This window comes from Drosophila sulfurigaster, chromosome 2L (assembly GCF_023558435.1).
Source record: "Drosophila sulfurigaster albostrigata strain 15112-1811.04 chromosome 2L, ASM2355843v2, whole genome shotgun sequence".
In the NCBI taxonomy this organism is placed as follows: Eukaryota; Metazoa; Arthropoda; class Insecta; order Diptera; family Drosophilidae; genus Drosophila; species Drosophila sulfurigaster.
Window position 1 is genome coordinate 9,464,743 of NC_084881.1, and position 16,012 is coordinate 9,480,754.

Below are 16,012 nucleotides of genomic sequence, written 5' to 3' on the forward strand. Positions count from 1 at the left end.
TGACTGTGTGTTCGAGTGTACGAGTATGTGTTTGTATTGAATGAATAGTATGTGCTGAGTGTCATGTTTAAATATGTAAATATTTAGTATGTACGAATTATATAATGTTTATATATTTGTTGTGTATATATATATAAGTATGTACTCGTTAATTTGGAAGATTATTGTTTAGTTTTAACCATATACAGCTTGAGTTTGCTTTGTTAGTACTGGAAGTTATCGCTCTTCAAATCCGGCGACACGCTTTGTTCTCGATCCCATTGATCAATGTGAGCGTGTGAGCGTCCGAGTTGGAAAAATTGCAGTGTATGACTTCTATGGGTCAGTTGTTGAGACTCTTCTGGGCACGGATGACACGAAAAGAGCGAGGACAAGACTGAGCAGATAGATTTGTAGAGAGAGGGAGAGAGAGCGAGTGAGTGAACACACAAGAGAGCAGAACTATAGAGAGAAATGAGCGATCAGAAGGTAGAAGATCGAAAGAGAACTATAGTAAGACTTAAGATGAAATCAGAATAGAATTAAGAAAAATATTTGTGTTTGAAATTGCAACAAATAATATACAATAGTCGACAATAACAAAGAATTGGAAAGATCTTATATACGCCGTAGTAGTTTAATTGAAATGTGAGCAAGAACGAAATTGTAAAATCTCAGATTAGTTAAATTTGACCAGGATTAACCGGCTGCGCTCTCTGTGTCCATTTTCAGCCCCTTCTCGTTATGGGGCGTATTCCCATTTTGGCCATACAAGTTGGAAATGCTAGTTTTACGAGTACTTGTATGTTAGAGTGTGGTCTGGTGCCATGTAGTACTATAGTAGAATTTCTAGAGCATTTTTGCTAAGCACGGTAGTTAGCGTGACGTGCCTAATGTATGCCTCGTGGTATTATTATACAATGTCCTTATTTTTCTGTTTTTATTTTATTTGTTATTCATATTTTATGTTTTTTTGTTTCTTAGTATTTGGTGTTCTCTGTTCATTTCTGCACTGTATATGTTATACACTCGTATGTATGTCCGACCGTATAATTATAATTAATTTGTGCAATACTATGCACTGCACCACCCATGGGGTGTAAGAGCAGACATTTCAATACCGTTCTCTTTGAATATGAAGGTATTTTCACACACACATATATATATGTGCATATATATAGTTTATATATATATATACGTCTAAGTATATCCGATGGCTTTCTCGACTTGGGAGCAAACTCTCTCTTTTGCTTTTGACGTTTTTTTTTGCAAAGTTGCCTTCGTCTTGCTTCTCGCTTGTTGGCCATTCTTTAATATACATTGTCTCATATATGTACATATGTAATTAGCCATACACATATATATATATATATATATATATATATATATATGTATATATATGTAGATATATATAATTATGTTGTATATATGTATAAGGTTATGTCACTGCCACTAGTTCTCATTTTAATGTTATCGCCCTCGACTTGTTGTAAAAAATTATTGCTTTCTGTTCTGTATGTGTTTGTGTGTGTATCTGTGTGTCTTTAGTGTTGGTTTGTATGTGTATGTGTGTGTGTTATTATTTATTTCTTTTATGTTGTTGTTGTTGTGTCCTCAACTTCGATTTGCGAGCCATATGCAAACGGTTTTGGGGTTATCTTTAGATATATTGCCTACTTAAGTTATAGTTGCATGTATATATATGCTTATATACATATATAATTTACTTTGTTGTTGTTATTTATATATAAAATATATATATATGTATATATATGTTTATGTTTATATGTATTGTATATAAGTATGTATATATGGTATGCGTTTTATGTTAAATTTTGTCCTTTGCTTGCGGCCACTTTTACGAGTTGACAACTTACGATATTCGATTTACGATTTACGGTTTACGGTTAAAGGTGTTAGTTTGTTTTAGTTTAGTTTAGAAAAATGTTACGTACTTCTAAATAAAGAGAGCAAGTTTTGTTTCTTGTTTAAATATCATTTCGTTTTCGTTTCTTTTTGTTTGGTTTTGTTGCTTTAAATGTTTGCATATATATATAAATATGTTTATATACTCATATATAATATATTTATATATATAAATATACTTTTTGTTTTTTAGTTTTGGGGAGGTTTTATTAAGCAAAAAGTATATGAAATCATTATTATTTGGTTTTCATTCGAATCTTTATGAAGTCTATCATAAATATTGTTTAAATTTAAAGTTAAATTTAATAATTACTGCACCTTTTACACGCCAACAAGAATCATAAGTGATAATCGTAATAATAATAATCATAATAAGTAAGTTGTAGAGGTTCGATCGAGCGTCATGTTTAAAATTATTTATGGCAAATGCTTAGCAAAATGTTATAAAGTATTTCTAGATTTGCTTTTGTTTTTAGGTTTTTTTGTTTTAAATGTTATAATGTTTTACCTTATAAGTTATAAGTATTTCTTTTTGTTTTCGCTTTTCGAGTATAGTTGTAGCATATTTGAAAGTTATCATTTTGCCGTTTAATAAATACGCAAATTATCACTTAATCAATATAGGTCAATATAAGTAAGTATATATATGCCATGTAAGTGTGCGTGTGGTATATAAGTATATATAGTATATAGGTTCTTTTGTAAGTAGTAAAACTAGACTGATTTAGGCTCTGGCGTAAAGCTTTTTGGGTGTTTCGCTACAACAATTCAGTAGAGCAGGCGAAATCAAAAGAGTTGCAGTCCGACAAGTGTTAGTTCCACATCATTTGACTCTAGATGAAGTCAACAATTATTATTAGATCTCTTTGATTGATGAAGTGATTCACTTCTTGATACAATACATAGAATGTTTAGCAATTTTTGTGGAGATATTCAAAAGCACATTAGCGCATTTCGATTACAATTCGTAAAATAGCTTGCATTAGAAGATCCCAAATTTGGATAAGGTTTTCTAACACTTGTTCTGCTTGATTTTCTTGTTTCATAACGTATATGAGATGCTTGTGCCATGATAGACTTAGTTGTATAGAAGTACTCGTAATTTTTTCAAAAATAATAAATAACCCAAACTTTTAAGTAAAGTAATTGATTGGGAAGCCATTTTGGTTTTTTTTTTTTTTTCATTTCCATTTTGTTTGGTTTTGTCTAATTAGTAAGTAAGTAATCAATGAATAAGATAGTAAGGTTCATAGTTTGAGTAGAGAGATAGAGAGAGTTTGTGTTTGATTTTTGAATTTTTTTTCGTTTTGTTTTTAAATAGTATTTGGTTTTGGTTTTGCTTTTGCTTAAAAAGCTGCTGCTAAACATTTAAAGTAAATGTCTCTTTCTTTTTTTTTTTCGTAATTTTTGTTGAAAAAGGAAAAAACGCTGCATGTATAGCACTAACTAACTCGTTTCTTGTTTGCTTTTGTTGTTATTAACTTTTCTTGGTTTTGTTTTGGATTTCGTTTAGTGTTTTTTGGTTTTTTTTTGTTGTGTTGTATTTGTGATTTATGCATTTTGTTTAACAATTCGATTAGTTAGCTTAGTCCATTTGTTAATTCATTGGTATTTGCTTTTTTTGTTTTTTTTTGTTTTGGTTTGTTGTTCGTAATTAATTCATTAATTTGTTTTGTATATAAATTTAGCTAATTGGTTATTGCACGGATCCCTCGGCAATATGTGTATTATGATCTTTGTCTTTATGCTGGACGCTTTAAACGGGGCATGTGATCAAATCATATTCGAACATCAGCGATACAGCAACAAAGACAAAGTACAACAGAAACATGGTAAAGCCCAGACCCTTGTTCATGCGCCAACGGAAGCAGGCAATTGACAGCACCACAAATACGAGCATCATAAACAAAATGGTAATGGAACAGACCATGCCCACCGAGTTCACTTCAACGGGTGCGTCGTAGATAATCCCATATAGCAGCCACGGTATCGGCAAGCTGCATTCAATCAAACACAACAAACAGTTAGTCATACGGTCAGTCATAGTTGATCAGATGGATCGATCACACATCATCGAATCAAACGAATCTCAACTTACCCCACAGTCACATCGAAGATGTTGCTGCCCACCGAACTGGACACGGCCATATCGCCAAAGCCTTTGCGTGCCACAATCACTGAGGTTATCAAATCCGGTATGGATGTTCCTGCTGCCAGGAAGGTTAGACCCATTACCTATGAAGAGATTGAATTTGAGTTGTACAATTTAATTAAATTTCCAGCAATCCAAACAGTGGAGGAAAATCGTAATGAGCTATTGCCTTCGAGACAACGTTAATCAATTCATTTTAAAGTTTATATTCTATAAGCTCGTAATTATATTAGTGAAGTTGCTAGTACAACTCCAAAGAGCGTTCTAGTCATTGTACGTTATAGTCTATGAGCACAAATTCCAATTCGATTGGTTCTCTGACATTTAAATCTTTTAATAATGTTTAAATACTGAAGAAATCTGCGATTAAGCCAAGAAAAAAGTACAGCTTATTAGCTCGTCAAAATTGACTAACAAAATTGGAAAAGAGAGAAGAATCGTTTTGAATTTTTCCTCACTTAAACCATTGAGTACTAAATCTAACATAACATAATTGTAATGTCACCAAAATTGTAGTAATTTCTTAGAGTAAATTAGACAGTCAGTTAGACAGGATAGATTGGAGCTACTCAAAGTTATAAATGCTTAAGTATGAACATTTGAAATTCAGCAATTTAAAAATAAAGTGGATGTAAAAATATTGAGCTTATAACACGAACCATCTATTGAATTGTGGTCAGCTCCAAGGCTGAGATTACTTCATGAGGACTTCGCGAGTATAATGTGCATTTATTGACCTACCTCGGGTGGAATGCGCGCTGTATCACCAGCGACATTGGCCCACCAGACCATCAGATAGGAGAAGGCAGCTATCCACACAATGGACCCTATAAAGGTGACCGGAAAGAAGCGTTTGCCGCGCGGTGTTCGCGTATCGGGCAATGTCAGCCACATTGGGACCAGAAGTGGTGCGACCAGGACGTAGGTGAGACGCTTACGGGCCGTATCCGGCCAGGCCATGCTGAGGGGCTCCGGTTCGTCCTCGATTTCGGGCGCCTTACGGTTTGTGAATGAGCATAGTATATGTATACGTATATATATTTGTTATATAAGGTTAAAGTCAGAAAATTGTGCAGTGCTTTAATTGTGTTTGAAGTTATTTGTTTATACAATAAATGTTGTCTTAAGCTTAAGAATATATATATATCGTTTGTTAGGTAGTATTATATATAGAAAATTTATATATATATTTATATATATAGTAGTATATGTGAAATGAATGAATAGTATGAATGCTGTATGGTATGGTATTTTGGCTATGTATACACATGATCAATGAGCTTGTCATATATATCATTTCAAGAGTTTAACTTGATTTCGAAGCAGTGTTCGAACTGACCGAGCGACAGAGATAGAAAGAGAGAAATAGACAGAGAGGGAGAGAGACACACAGAGAGAGAGAGAGTGAAAGGCAGACAGAAAGAGAGACGCACTCACAGACAGGCGCTAAGAACTTTGCTTAGTTGCCAGAGTTTGACACTAATTAAGTACGGAAGTAAGTACGCCCTTGAGCATAGTATATAGCATATACGAGTACGATTAGCAGATGGTGCGAAAAGTTAGGTGTGGCCAGAGTAGAGTTTTGTGAGTGCTGTACGAGAGTAGTGTTGGACAATATAGTAGTATGGAAACATACATATAGTATAAGATATGCACTTACTTTCTAGTTAATTGAATAAATACGAGTACTGAGGGTGCTAACGTGCAGAGAGATTTCAGATTTCAGATATCAGCATCTTTGGCTTAGGCATGCTTATAATTATAAAATTTTTTTTTTGGTGCATGTGCTAGAACACAGACACAGGCTACACACACACACATACACACACTATGGATGCGCATGAGCACAGCCCGAACTAAAGGCGATTACCAAAGAAAAAGTTGAACGAAAATTGAAAGGAAAGTATAGTATTAAGGTAGTTAAATACTTAGATGATTTCAAAATCTAATACGCTACATTTATTTATACGATTAAGCGGCAATAAAGCAATGTGAGTGAGTTTACTCTTACAATTTGCAAAAAGCAAAAAACTAAAATCAGTATTATTAATTCTTAAATGTTTTCATCTTAATTATCAATATTCTTTGCTTGTGGCGTCTGCGGTTTTTTTTAACGCTCCTGTGCAGCGATTGCTCATTTGACCCCAGCTCACGGCGTGACGTCAATCGAAATTTATCGAATATTAAATTACGTATTTTTCAGATTACCTGATGAGTCATGTCTGTGGAACTAGGGTAATTCATGATGGTCTATTCTATGACTAGGCGCAGCATTATGATTGCATTTTAGGTGTGCTACTAGATTTGCAAAAAAATTACCTGCCTTTATTAATAATTGTGGTCAGATTTTATTTACGATATCCGAAAAAGTTATGCAGAGTAGAAATTTCTTTAAAGGTTAAAAAAAGTTTTACAATTGAATTCCGATACTTAAATTAGTATATTTTTCTATAAATCTACTATATACACTATAATTAGTCAATTTCGTTTGACGTAGTTAAGTTGTTATCGTCCATATACATATTTTGTGTGGAATAATAAGTTAAAATTATTCACATACATATATGTGGTTTACGATCTGCAGTATAGAAGCTCCTCTTAAGAAGATTTTCAAATATTACACAATAGAATTTATAAGTTAATATTCCATTGGTTACATTTAGAAGTTTACGGTATTCAAAAAAGTACATTTCCTTATTAGTGATGATAATTTTTTATTTGTTCTATTTTATTCGCAATAATTAGCCAATTTTGTTTATAATTGTGATTAAGAATGTTTGTGCCTTTACGATATTCCTAATATGTTGACCTGCGTGGTTCAATTAGTTAAAATTTTTCACATATTTACTCAGAGTGTGAACCTTTTAATGGTCAATAAGTGATTTTCAATCGTTGCACAAACAAATTTAATAGTTAATATTCCATTGGCTTACGATACTCAAACTTGCATAAATCGTTTTAATTTAGCAATTAAGAAATGTCTTTTCATTTGGTAATAACTATTTCCAGGCAATAATAGTCAACTACTATGCAACTCAGCTAATATTGACCAAGTTTGCTTAATCAATTATTACAACACACCACACCGTTTACGATATTTGGACCGGTTGCTTCACTGACATTGCATTGCCTCCCCATCAAATTATCGTCACGGATATAAATAATTACAAAATTCAAATGAATTTTATGCAAATTCGCAATGACGATTGCCTCATCTAACAGGCATTTTGCATGCCAGAACCTATGCCATTCCCATTGTCAGCCTTGGCATTCCACTGCACAGGAGCGTCTTTACACATAGCAAAGATATATTATATTATACATACAATATGCATATACTTATATTGTTATTTTTGTTAACGATATTTTGAATTAAAATTATAATAATAAAATTTGTATGCAATATAAAGAGAAGAGAGAGAGAGTAAGAGAGAAAGAGAGAGAGAGCAATAAAAATTGTTTATGAAACTAACTTTGATGCTAAATTTGCGTGTCTGAATTTTGACCCTCTGCTCAATCCAGCTAGGACGTCGACCACTTAACGATGGCTTTTGATATAAAATTGAATTTAAGTTAAGATTGGTTTTTGTAAGAAAAATTAAGTATTTATTGTACGAGTACATATTTATTTTTTTGCCTTTGACTTAAGTTCTTATTTTCAGATATTGAAATAAAAGTTCATTAATAAACCAAACTGTTAGACAGAGTTATAGAGAGAGAGAGAGAGAGATAGAGAGGTAGAGCTGGGAGATAGAGAGCTTTTGTAATGTGTAGAAGAAGTGTGGGGAGTTTCTTGTTCGGGTTATTACATAACAAACACATAGAATGGGATTTGAACACAATTACAATTTTTTTTTGTTGTGTAGGACATTCGAATGTTACAGAGACAGAAAAAGAGCAAGAGAGGAGATTTTTTTTATTTTTTGGTGTATTTTTTTTGTAGATTTTGTATGACTCAGATCCAACTCGGAAATACGTTTGGTTCAGTGGCAATTGTGAGTCGAATTCAAAACAAATATTGAATGGCCATTGAATAGTCTGCGAATAGTCTTTGAATTTTGTTTGTTTGCTTTGTCATCTTTTTCACAAATCAAATCAAAAGAAAATCATAAAACAAACACTGATACAAAAAATAGATCTTCGGAGTGCCGAAGAGGCAATACTCTTGTAGCTAGTATATATATTTTTTTTTAATGTGAATACATATTTGTAGACGTCGGAAATATACATTTTTTTTAATCTACAAGAGTAAATTAACTAAAAAACTTAACGCACAATGTTTCTGGCTATGCATATATAATGTATCTTTAAGCAAAATCGTCAACAATAACAGGTTACGATGCGATGTCTCGAACGGCACATTGACAGACTAGCGACATGGTATGAGGTGTAGTGTGTGTTTAATGGGTGTGGTGGGTGTGTTTGGCGATTGCACAGCGTATTGTAAGTATTGCATCTGGCTTGGCGCGTGGCAGCTAAATTGCAATGAGTGCTGCTGAATAAGTGAATAACTCAATGATTTCATCGAACAGTCGTGTAAACAGTTGAATGAAAATGACAATAACACAAAATGAAATATGAAACTAAAATCGATCGATTGTATGATATTTATATAGTATTTGATATTATTAAGCGCGTTTATTTATCATTCTTTAAACACTAGTCAGTGATTAAAGTTCAAGATACAAAGCAAATGAGTTCCAAATGGTTTCAGTTTCAGTTTCTCTTTTTGTTTTTGTTTTTCTATGAATATACGATAATTGTAAATCGTAAATTCTAAGCGAACTTGATAATTCCGAATTAGCTCTTTAGAAATATTTTGCAGGGGGGTTGGGGCTTAACATTGAAACACACACACGCACACATACAGAGAGACAGACAGAGAAAGAGAGAGAGAGAGAGAAGAAGAAGAAGACATAGAAAGAGATAGAGTGATATATGGATGGTGGGCATGGTGGGCGAATAGAAAGTATCACAGTTAAGGATATAAGTAAACATACACAACAAAGGATCGTGATTGAGAGTTGTGGGGTGAGTGTCAGTGGAATGTGTGTTGTGGGGTGGAAAGTTTTATGGAAAATTATTTTCATATAAATTCATTTGATTATAGTTGAAAGAAAACACAAAACAAAATTTGATAAAAGTCACACATAAACGTTGCATAAACACACAGACCGCATATTTTTGGTTTTGGTTTTGATTTGGTTTGCAACAGTCTACATACTAGGATTAGAAGATCCGCCAATACAACAAAGGGAAGTGTAAAAAAATACACAAAAAGAACAAACAGTTATTTGTCGGGTAACATTGAAAACATACGTTTATAAAGTGGTTCATACGAGTGGTTCAGATTCAGTCCAAACGCATCAATCAGTTAACCAATCTATCAATCAATTTAGCAATGTAGAGTTAACATGCCAACAGCTAAAATCAATTTCAAAATTATCTAAAACAATTTCGTTGAACGCGCTTGAACCTTTTCTTCTAAAATTTTGACATAAAAACGATAAAGTTGGTTGGGGTGGGGATAAAAAGAAAAACATACTGATAATTTACTGGTAATTTCACATTTTATGATATTATACAATTTGAATCGTTAAACCGACATTATCGCAATTGAATGATTTTGTTTCAAGTGTCAAAATTTGTCTGAATCTGGCATGGGGAGCGACGTACTTAGAGAGTATAAGACATTCGACAATACGATATTCGATTTACGATATTCATCTGCGATTTTGTTGTATGAAGAATGCAGCGCATTGTGTGTGACGGAGCTCAATTCGTTTAAAAGTTAGAGAAAGAAACCCATATAATGATAAGGAAACCATTTAATGAAATTAAAATTCGAAAAACCATTTGTAGATAAATCATGCCTATAAAATCATGAGCATCATCATTATCATTAGCATATTTCAAATTGAATCATAGCGTAAATAAATAGATGTATTTCAATAGTCACAAGAGCAGAACTTACCGAGTCAAGTGTGGTATCGATATTGCCATTGGGACGATCGGCCAACGTTGTTTCCTTGAGATTGATCTTGACGTGATTGGCCGCTGAGGTGGTGGCGCCACCTCGTTGCGGCTTTGTGGCATCCAGCAGCACTTTAAGCGAGGCGATTGCATGCAGCTGCGTTGCCTTCTCGTCCACTTTGCCTGGAACATCATCTTTGTCATTGTAATTGTGTGTTGGGTTTTTGAGGGGGGTGTTCGATAAAAATGCAGTGTATTCATTTCAGACACACACACACAGTGTGTTTGTTATATGTGCGAGTGTGTTGTGCGTGTGTGTGGTACATAAGTGTGGTGTGGTGGTGTTAATCAGAGTTGTTGTAGTTGTAGTAGAGTAGTAGGCGGTGTTGTTGTTGTAGTAGTTATTGTAGTTGTTTGTTGTTGATGTTGTTGTTGTTGTTGTTGTTAATATATTTGGTTTGATTGCAGACAACGAATTGAGTTTTCAACGCAAAATCCAAGTGTTTTTTATATTTTTTGAAAAATTAAATCGAATAAAAGAAAGAAGAAAGAAAGAATAAAATTGCATCGATTAAAAATGAGAAGAAAACGAATTAACCCAGTTAAATATATATATTTTTTTTTCTTTTTTTTTTGGCTTTTGTTAATTAATATATTTTTGTATTTTTTTTTGTTTTTTTTTTTTTTTTTTGGTTTTTATACAAGCAAATTATAGCAGCTAAATGCCCATTGGGTTAGTTAGACGAGTATATTGAAAATATTTTATACAAAATGTTGATGTCAGTTGCGAAATAGCATTTTGGAGATTTGGAGGTAAGTAGTTGTTGTAACAGTAATAGTAATAGTAATAGTATAAGTAATAGCTAGAAGGTTAGAAACTAAACTAAAGTTTGAGGCATAGACTAGAGCGGAGAGCAATGAGAGTAGTACGAATAGACAGATAACGGCACAGACAAGAACTGAAGCATAGTTGGGGGCGCACATGAGTGTGTTGATTGAGTTGATTTCGAGGGGTTTTGATTTTGGTTTTGGTTTTGGATGGACTGCGAGAGGGGGGCATTACTAAACTACAGCTAAGACTATGTAAATATAACTAGTCTAATACACTACTAATATTTACCGTGTTGAGAGTCTCATGGTTAATTGGTCTAACTTGTTTTTAATTTTTTTTTTTCATTGTTTCTTTTTTTTTCGTTTTTTTTTTTGAGTGTGACAGCGAACTTGTGTTTTGCACTAGCTGGGAATTGGGAGCTGATTCCAATCGGTTCAATTAATTTCGAAATTTCAGTTAAATGCGAATGCAAGTTTTTGTTTGAGTTTTGTTTTTGTGGGAAACGGACGGGTTGTTATTATAATTGTTTGTCTTTACTTTTTGTGGTTGTTGTTGCTGTAGTCATTGGATTTGTTTTTGTTCTGATTGTTGTTGTTGTTGTTGTTATCAATGTGGCATGAAGTGATACGTTCTTGGGTCTCAACTGACAGCTATTTGTAGACCCCAAATATGGCACTAGCATTTTGTATATACATATACATATGTGTTCATATTGTCAGTATAGGTTGGTATACAGAAACTTAGATTTAGGCTTAACTTACACTTAATTATAGTACAGTTACAATACTTAATTTTGTTCATTTGGTCTAATACATGCTCATTGGCCGAACTAAGCAAAAAGCATGTCAATTCTGCCACAAAAATTATGCATTGATGAATAATTGAAAATAGATTCAGATAAATGATTCACACGAACATTTGTAATTGCTGAGTCTTAATTTCTTAATTTTAAATTAATCATCTGAATGTATTTCAATGTTTGAATGTATAATACATCGAAATAAATTTGCAGTTGCATATGCTAGAAAACACATTTGAAAACATATGTAAACATTGTAAGTACAATGAACATTCCAATGATAACTCTAAGTACATGTATTTATAAACGATTAGACCTATGCAAAAAAAAAACAAAAACAAAAACAAAAGTAAGAAATGAAAAATAAGTAAATACAACCCGCTCGACTAGTCAACGTCAAGTTGATACATGCAAGCACCTCGCTAATAACTTGTAGCTATTAAGTACAATTGAGTATCTGGGTATCTTAGTATCTGGTACTGCTCTACGAGGCCCAGGCCAATTTTGAGCAGCATTTTTGTAAAGCCAATTGTACTAGTTGCTAAGTAATTACAATTAACACATACAACATTACATTAAACATATTTATATTTATATATATATAGAGATAGATATGTGGATATATACATATTCAATATAAATTATTTTGTTATTGTCACGCGTCAAAAGTTGACGCTGCAAAAAACACGCAAACAACAAACTCTTCGAGCGAAGCAAATGGAATGAAAGCAACGAAAACAATCTTAAAGATACATACATACATACACACACACACATACTAAATACTTGTTGTAGTATGTAGGTACGATATGTAAGTAGATTCACTCATAACTAAACGAGTGTATTCGTTAATTCATATTCATTAATGCCACTAAGCTGCGCACAACATTCTAGGAATGTCTATGGAATACAAGATAGATGTATAGTATGTATCTATTGTTTTTATTGATATATAACGCATATGTATATTGTATATAAATGTAACTCCAAACTGACATTGAACAACATAAAATATTTTCGTTACTTGGTTTTCATTTTTCATGTTTTTTTTTCTTTGTTTTTTTTTTTTTTTGTTAATCTTTTTTGTTTAACGCAAAATTAAATTAAGTAGAAAATGACTAAGCCAAACAAAATATATTAAAAATTAAATTGCTTTTTAATGAGGCAACAGTAGCAGCTAAATGGAAAAAATTGGCAATGAAGCTGAAATTATAATGTGGGAAACTTGAATTGAAGCCATCGACAAATCATAATATTTAAATTTGATTTCCTAAGAATTTGCGAATAATACCAAACTCATAACAAATAAACATTACAAATAGATGCCCCGGATTCACTCATTAGAAGATTATATACAAATAGAAGAAAATATGTATCTTACATATATACTTTTTCGAACGAGGAAGTTGGAGAATTTATGTACATCCTGAATGATAGGAGTAAAATTAAAGATTGACCAATACTGAGGTATAAATCTGCTACTCGTTTATCTTTGAATTACATTTGATGTTATAATCGTATAATTTCCCATTTGTAACTGAATACTTAATGAGAGAAAATACCCAACAATTTATATGTTCTCTTAGAGTAAAACTTGGATAACAGAATAAGCTATGAGGTTCTTAAATAACTCAATGTAAATTTTCAGCAAAGTTTTAGACTTGATCACAAATCAAAGACTATTTCAGCTTTGCTCACAGGTCGAAATACAATGCACTTTGCAAAAGAAAATTAAAAGAATTCTAACACTTTGCACTCGTAAACCTTGGTGAACGCCCCAATGTCGGTCTTGGCCCTGGCTGGTTTCATTTGGTTTTTTCTTTTTTTTTTTTTTGTTACAGTTTCAATTTGTCTTGGTCTGTAGGCCATTGCCGTGGCAACAACGCTACTTGTCAGCCCCATACATATTTACGAGCCATACCCCTAGCCACCATATCCATACCTAATCATACCCAGTCAGCCAGCCAGCTAGCTATGTGCCTAATACATAATAAATCAATGCGAGCACGTCCGGTGCTCTAATAGAAAGTCGAACCAGCCGGGCCAGTGTATTGTATACGTGCCCCGAAATGTCAGTGCATGTTTTGGGGCAACAGGGGTAAAGAGAGAGAGAGGGAGTGAAAGAGTCGCGTTCATACTAGAGCAAGGACTAAAATTGGAGTGTGGGATTTTGGGAAGCGAGTTAAGCGCAAGGCGCTAGACATGGACGACGCACAGTCTGGTTCGGTCTGGTCGCGTTGGTCGTGGTAATTAGATAAGTGGCCTCAAGGTCAGCGCATTAAAAAAAAGGGCCAAGTAAATAAACAAACAAACAAACAAACAGAAGAAGGAATGAAGTTAAATGAAGAAGAAGTAGGAGAAATGCGGCAGGAGGCAGGAACGAACAAAGCAACCAACAAATGAAAATATACAGTAAAGAGTAGAGTAAAGAGTAAGTAAGTAACTTTCTTGCTAGCAAGTCAAACATCCAATTAGGAAGAAACACAGAATATACACAGAACAGACTTTTTTAAAAACTGAACACAAATTATTATTAGTTTTTTTTTCGTATTTTTTTTTTTTATTTTTTTTTAGAGTTAGGTATGGAGTATATAGTAAGTAGTTGGTATTATGTTTATTGCTTTTGTTTTTCGAATGTAAGCGTTTGGGAATTGGCATGGGATTTTGTAGTTTTTGGTTATTGGTTGTGGGCCTTGGATTGTGGTGATGGGGGTATTAACGGTTTGGAGGTTTGGAGAACAGGTGGGAGGTTGGGATCGTGGGATTTCTTTTGAAGTTGGTCTCATTTTTATATTTTCTTTAACTTGACTTGACTTGACTTGTGCAAAACACACTGTGACAAACTCAACGAACTTACCATCGTGTAGTGGATCTATCGTGTGTATCATTAGCTGTAATAGGCCATGACGGAATTTTGCACCGGTCTGTGTACTACCAGCAGTCCCACCACTGCTATTACCTGTAGCGCCCGCATTGCTTGTACCGGCCGGACCCGAACGGGTCTCGCTGGCCGCTCGTGATGTTACCGAACCGCCCGGCTGGGTGGCCATTGATGTTTCCGATGAGTTGGCAGCATTACCCTGAAGTGAAGGAAGAACGGATGGACGGGTGGTACGGTTACGGTTACGGTTACGGTTACGTTTACGGTTACATTTACGTTAACGGTTATGTTCAGAGTTAAGAGGTTTTTGTTTCATTTTTTTTTCAGTTATTAATTGAATTTTTGAGAAGAGTGTATGATTTTTTGTTGTTGTTGGATAGTGTATTTTTTTTTATTGTTTTTGATGGTAAGCATTTTGTTGAGAAAAAGGTGAAAAGAAGAAGAAGAAAAGTTTATTATTGCAATTTGTAAAAATTTACAGTTTCGTGTTGAGCATTGATGTTGTCGTTGTTGTTGCTGTAATGTTGTATGTATTGTTGTAGTTTGTTGTTGTTGATTCAGCTTTTGTATCGCTTAAAGTCTAATCGAATTATTAAGTGCAATTAATTTGTAGCCAATATTCCGTAAAGATAAGACAAAAACTAAAAACTTGAAAATTAAGTGAAAAGAAAATTGTTAAAGTAAATTCAACCACAATATTCATAATACAGACAGTTAAACAAATACTAAACGGACCACATAACTTGCATAACTGCTGATCTATTAACTTGGCCTTGATAACTCTCAAGTTTCAAAAAGATCGTACGTCTTGAACTTAATGCTGTGACCATATATGACCATAATACAAAAAAGTTGGGAATTGGTTTTGGTTTACTGTTTTTGGTTGTTTTTTTTTTCGATTAAAGGTGCAACAAATCAAACAATATTTCAACAGTGAGACTCTTCATATGTACAGCTGGGATTGGTGCATACAATTGGATTTATCGGGTGTAAAGATCAGGCACAGACCACAGTTGATTGTGTGGCTTCGCTTTGGAATTGCATTTATTCCATTGCATTGGCCTCTGAGAAACTCAGGAGATTTTTGTTGTGGTTTTCAGTTAACATAAAACAAAAACAAATACTATAAAAAAATTAATACATTTTCAAATAAATTATAGTACACTTTAAGCTTATTGTTTTTTTTTTTTAACAATTTTCATATTTTTTCTTATTTAAATTTTGTTTGTTTGCAACTGTTTTTTTAAGTATACATACAAGCTTCAGTTTTTCAATGACTTGGTTTAGTTAAGAAAAAAAATATACATATATATACTTTTTTTGTATGTCAAAGCGCAGTGGGAAGTTTTGTTGTATTTCATTTTGCCTTCACTATAATCATAAAATGTAAACACATAAAACATAAAAAGTTATGTTCGAAAATTATACATTTGCAATATATATAAATATATATATGAAGACATCAGTTAT

At 33.2% G+C, this 16,012-nt stretch overlaps 1 protein-coding gene across 8 annotated transcripts in view; it reads right to left on the minus strand.

Moving 5' to 3' along the window:
* Positions 1-2,833: 2,833 nt before the first annotated feature.
* The window catches only part of LOC133835200 (sodium/potassium/calcium exchanger Nckx30C), a 45,960-nt gene continuing 32,781 nt past the window's right edge, over positions 2,834-16,012 (minus strand). For 2 of the 8 annotated variants that reach the window (XM_062265117.1, XM_062265115.1), the window contains exons 4-9: positions 14,519-14,741; positions 10,032-10,225; positions 7,531-7,605; positions 4,799-5,053; positions 4,004-4,140; positions 2,834-3,902 (exon numbers count right to left, since the gene is read on the minus strand). In XM_062265117.1, coding sequence (XP_062121101.1) covers positions 3,662-3,902; positions 4,004-4,140; positions 4,799-5,053; positions 7,531-7,605; positions 10,032-10,225; positions 14,519-14,741 — 1,125 coding nt within the window. In that variant the 3' untranslated portion in view covers positions 2,834-3,661. The remainder of the gene's footprint in view (positions 3,903-4,003; positions 4,141-4,798; positions 5,054-7,530; positions 7,606-10,031; positions 10,226-14,518; positions 14,742-16,012) is intronic. The other 6 variants (XM_062265122.1, XM_062265118.1, XM_062265123.1 and 3 more) reach the window with 5 other exon arrangements.